Raw genomic sequence first — 5,368 nt, 5'->3', positions numbered from 1 at the left:
AGCGACCTGCCGTCATTCAGTCATGACTGTGTGTGTGTGTGTGTGTGTGTGTGTGTGTGTGTGTGTGTGTGTGAGTGTACACACATAAGTACAACAATGAGGCTTTGGGGAAGTTGTGTGTGTGTGTGTGTGTGTGTGTGTGTGTGTGTGTGTGTGTGTGTGTGTGTGTGTGTGTGGGGGAGTTAACAGGTGTAACACAACTCCAATGTGTGTTAAAATATAAATAATAAATAATAAAAATACAGCACTGAGTCAGGGAACTTTTAACTAAATAACCTGAATGTGCTGACTGGTTTCTGGGGATCATTTATTGTGAAACACTGGTTCATTCATTCATCATTATATCTGGAGCACACAGACCATCAGCCCGTGTGACTCATCCCCCCTGACCCCCCCCCCGGAACCGTCCTCTCACTGGACTGCCCGTCATCCCTTTCCCGTCAGCCCCCGGGGCCGCTCCAAACTACTCTTATTACCACGTTAATGTATCAGAAATCAAAATAACGTTAAAATAAAAAGACACACAGCGAGTAGCTCGGTAGAAAAAGGTCATTTTACTCCTTCACATATTAAAAAAAAATAAAAAAAATTGAAGAATTGCGTCACTAGACGTGCACCACAACCGATACCGGGTACGAACTATTTTTAGCGCTGGATGGAACTTGTTTGCTTCGGACACGCGCGCCCCGTCCACCGCTCAAACGGCTGTGACGTAGGAAGCGCGAGAACGCCAAGCGGAATCGTGACCGTGTGACGACGGTGGAAGGAGACAGTTTCAGTTCAAAGATGATAATACAGCAAGATCATTCACGTGTCATGTGGAAAAGAAGGTCCGGCCGTCGCCCGAGCTGAAACGACACTGTAGTCTACGGACATATATGGATCCATCTGTTTAATATTGTGTCATTTATATATTGTTATCTAGACAATACAAAAGGGATAAAATATGAAGGAATATTCGTGAATAGTTCGTGCTCCTTCAACACTATGGACTGCGCATGCGTCACATTGGAGGACTCCCCCCCCATACACACACACAATTTTCAGACGTTTTGTAGGTGGTACACACATTTTTTTTTAATTACCTGAATAAATTACAAAAGCTCTCTCGAAGGGGACAATGTTCCAACAATCATGAGTCGTATTGTGTTCAAGACAAACGAGATAACGTGACTGCCGCTCTGCCGAACTGATTTAAAGCAAATGCGGAAGTGCGCACAAGGGAAGCCTCTTGCTTCGCTTCAGTGGCGAAGATTCGATAGCTTGAAAGAAATCAAAACAAGCATTTCTCTGTGCATTACCAGAGTGAGGGTCTGTCTCAGAGAAGACACCTGCATCATGTCGAAAATGGAGAGTATCCTTTCCTGTGTAGTCTAAGATGCATAATGTTAGATATACAGATGCCTAGCAGTAATGTTAGCTGGCCCAATGTAAGATGGCTTTGATAGCTGATATTGTCATTATATAGCTTGCAACTTCTGCAGAGTCACTGATGAAGGAAAACACTGGTGTTATTTCTAGCTTGCCTAAATAATTGCATGACTCTTTTGCTACATTTTCATTTGTTTAGGAAAAACAATTGAGTCTTGCCTGCACTGCTTTGGGTTGCATTAGCTCAATGTCTTAAAGTGATTCAGCTTATACTCATATATTCCTATAATATTACCATTACTTAAATAAACTACTCCTTGACCAGCCATACAGAACAACTGTTCAACCTCAAGTTTGCTGCCAAGGAGCTACAACGCAACTCCAAGAAATGTGACAAAGATGAAAGGGCAGAAAAGGCCAAAGTTAAGCAGGTTGGCTTATTAAATTGTGCATTTATTAGAGACCACCAGATGCAGGGACAAACTGGGCTACACTGCAGCTACGCTCTGTGTTATGTTGGTGTATGTTCTCCTATTTCCTTTGTTTCTCAGGCTATCCAGAAGGGTAATATGGAGGCAGCCAAGATCCACGCAGAGAATGCCATCCGTCAGAAGCATCAATCCATTAACTTCTTGAGGATGAGTGCACGTGTGGATGCCGTGGCTTCTAGGGTCCAGACCGCTGTCACTATGAACCAGGTCAGGATTGCAGGTCAATGGTTAGTGCTTTCTGATGTTGAGTAGCACAGAGCAAGTAAATGACGACAAGAGTAAAACACGTCCAGCCTATTTACTCTAGTCACACGTCCATTTTTCAAGATAACCTTTAGGTCAGGTGGTTGGTATATAATTCAATGTGGAGAAAATGTGCAGAGGTTTTTTGCTGTCTGCTGTAGTGAAAAATGACCTTTGCCATAAATGATATTTCCATCATGTTCCCTACATTAAGGTGGTTGTATTTTGCACGTATTATCACCTGTGTGGTCAACATCATAACTTGTTTTTTTTATTGTTATGATTATTTGTAGGTGCATTTTCTGCTTTAATTAGATTGATACCATAGCGAGATATGAATAAAATGGTCTGTAAGCCACGGGGCACCCAAACAGCCAACAGCTACCCCAGTAGCCATCCATTTAATTTACACAACCCTGTCTTGTCTCAACACAAAGATGTAGAAATCGCATGGTTTTACCTGATACAACTGCAATAGATATGGGTATTTATATTTACCAAGTATTTCACTGGTCATATAGTTTTCAAAGTGTATATTTTGTATACTACATCTCATTTATGGGGTTGAGAGCTGCAGAGTTTACCCATATGAGGGCACAAAGTCCAAAGTTGTCCTTTCTGTCAAAAGTCCCGCACAAAGACAGTGGGAAGAAAAGGGGGCAGAAAAAAAAGGCTAGCAGACATGCAAACAAAAAGCAGACAATTACATAATGTCATTAGATGTGCGTCAGACTTGAGGCTATTAGCTTATTTCTCTTATGTGAGCCTCATTAAATTACTGTTATTCAGGTTCACTATACGACAGGCAAAATTTAATAGAATAGAACTTAATAGCGTCTATAGAAATGGTTTGCTGGTGTATAGCCAAAAAACACCTCTTTATGTTGTGGTAATACCGCTGCCTGTCTCATAAGACTTGAACACAATAGCACTGATAATAAACCCCTCTAGCATAATTTGCTAGATTTGTCCTAAATCAGGGTCGTCTTTGAAATATTAGAGATGCTATGAGGAGGAGAGGTAGTCATGACAAAGTATCTGGTTAAAAAGGTGAAAGTGACACCTAGTGGAAAAATAAAGGTAGAGCACTTCAAGCTTTGACATGTCAACAGCTTCTCCCTGTCTGACTCCAGATACCCTGATCTTTTTTTTAAATCACAAGTGAAAAGTGGGACTTCATTTTATGTGTTTTTGTTGTTTTTTTGCCCAGGTATCTAAATCCATGTCTGGAGTGGTCAAGTCCATGGACGCCACACTGAAAAGTATGAACTTGGAGAAGGTAAAAGAGTTGACTCACATACTTGAGCGCAGACCGACAAAAGAAATAATGAAATAGAATATGTTGATTGAGAGCTCCTCTTTCTCCACAGATCTCTGCCTTAATGGACAAGTTTGAGAACCAGTTTGAAACTCTTGACGTGCAGACCGCTCAGATGGAGGACACGATGGGCAACACCACCACTCTGACGACGCCTCAGGTGATGAGCGCTGATCCTCGTACAAGCTGGGAAATACACACGCTCACGTGGCTGCTTTGGTGTTGATTCACTGATTGAGTCCTATAAACACATACTGTTGTTTGCTTGGCTGTTCCCTAGAATGAAGTGGATACGCTGTTGCATGAGATGGCTGATGAAGCGGGGTGAGTAACAGTTACGCCAACAGAGATTGATGGAGGAGAATCACACATGTAGGGATTTAAAAAGCATATTGTACCTACGGGAAAAAAGACACATTAACCTTTAAAAAAGAAACACTTAATGAGACTTTATTTTCTTCTTTAGGTTGGATCTAAACCTGGAGCTTCCTGCAGGCCACACATCCTTACTGGCTTCATCTGTGGCATCGACAGAGCAGGTAACACATCCACTCTTATCATTATGCTATCGCTAGTTTTACATCGCAGAACAGAATTCACACTTCATCTTTATTGTTATACATGAACTATTAGAAAAACCTAGCATTCACAGAGCTCTGGGACCTCACAGAGAGTCATAGTGTGACACAGAAGCAGTGTGGAACAAAATCAACATCAGAAACATGGACTTTGTGGCAGGAAGTGTTTGAGTCGTTCCTAAAGATGTTTTAACACGTTTTCCCATTATGACGACTCACCACTTGAATCCATTGTAATCATGATGATTCAAGCTGACCGCGTCCGCTGTTTGTGAAGGACATAACTAGACACTTCGCCTCTCAAACCTACGAAGGTCGAGTGATACTCTGCATTGTTCTAGAGCTGCCCCACTGACAAGTGGCTTGAGGGTCCTCTTCTCAGTGTTTTATTTTACCTGTGTGGTTGTCGTCATCAACAGGACGAGCTCTCCCAGAGGCTGTCCAGACTGCGAGACCAGGTGTCATAGTGATGTCAAAAAGATCGCAAAGGAGGGAGGAGAGCGGGAAAAGGGAGAAGAGACGGGGACTGAGAATGGAGTGGAGAATAAACCAAAAAAAAGGGGCCATGTGCCTGAAAGCTCTGTGTTCCAGGTTTGTTCTGTCAAGAGAAGTAAAGGAAGCTGTCCAACGGCAGAAAAAAGGGGCCGAGAGGATGAAGCAGGATATTTACAGTGTTGCAAAACACTGCTTCACACACAGTCCTTCTTCCATAATAATGTCGATTTGCACACTAATATTTGACATGTATTCTGATTGCTTAAAAGTTCAGCATTAGGACACCACTGACCTGGCATGTTTCTTTATTTTACACCTCTGATCTGAATTGGGATATTTTTTTGTTGCGCAAACTGTTGAGGAAAAAAACTTGTGTACTGCTTGATAGCTAATACCTCATTCCACAGGTGGTTTATACACTGTATATAAATGCAAAGAGCAATATTCATTTATTTATTTATTCACTGCCTGCTTTACTGACTGATTGCTGAGAGCATGCTTGTGTTGTGACTGTTGTGTCTTACCTGACTGAGGATGTGAGGACGTCTGGTGTCGATTCCTTGTTGGTCTGTGTTTTGGCTTTAGGCGCTGAAACTCTAACTTATTTTTATTGTGTGATGGGGATTGTTGTCCATTGCTGAAGAGGAAGCTTGAATATGGTCGGTTTTCTGCATGTAGCGTTAAACAGCCCTAGTGGGTCATCGTGCACTTCTATGTGAAGACAGGCAGTCATTAAAAGAGTTTTCAACATGTTTCATTTGTCACGTTTTTTTGTTTGTGACTTTAAAGCTGTGTTCTGGGCAAACTATGCATCCCAGCATGCCTCTCTTTCCCTCCTTTACCATCTCACTACCCCTCCTCTCTCTGTCCTC

At 42.1% G+C, this 5,368-nt stretch overlaps 1 protein-coding gene across 1 annotated transcript; it reads left to right on the top strand.

The window, feature by feature from the left end:
• Positions 1–1,289: 1,289 nt before the first annotated feature.
• LOC129089815 (charged multivesicular body protein 1b-like) lies at positions 1,290–5,128 on the top strand. The gene is made up of 8 exons (XM_054597183.1): positions 1,290–1,354; positions 1,705–1,802; positions 1,923–2,069; positions 3,316–3,384; positions 3,476–3,583; positions 3,704–3,747; positions 3,890–3,962; positions 4,421–5,128. Exons 1-8 carry the CDS (start codon positions 1,339–1,341, stop codon positions 4,466–4,468), a joined length of 603 nt encoding a protein of 200 aa, XP_054453158.1. The 5' UTR covers positions 1,290–1,338; the 3' UTR covers positions 4,469–5,128.
• The last annotated feature ends 240 nt before the right edge of the window (positions 5,129–5,368 follow it).

Source organism: Anoplopoma fimbria, chromosome 4, assembly GCF_027596085.1.
Source record: "Anoplopoma fimbria isolate UVic2021 breed Golden Eagle Sablefish chromosome 4, Afim_UVic_2022, whole genome shotgun sequence".
Lineage (NCBI taxonomy): Eukaryota > Metazoa > Chordata > Actinopteri > Perciformes > Anoplopomatidae > Anoplopoma > Anoplopoma fimbria.
Note: the sequence above shows the minus strand (reverse complement) of the source record. Positions and strands in the feature narration are given on the sequence as shown.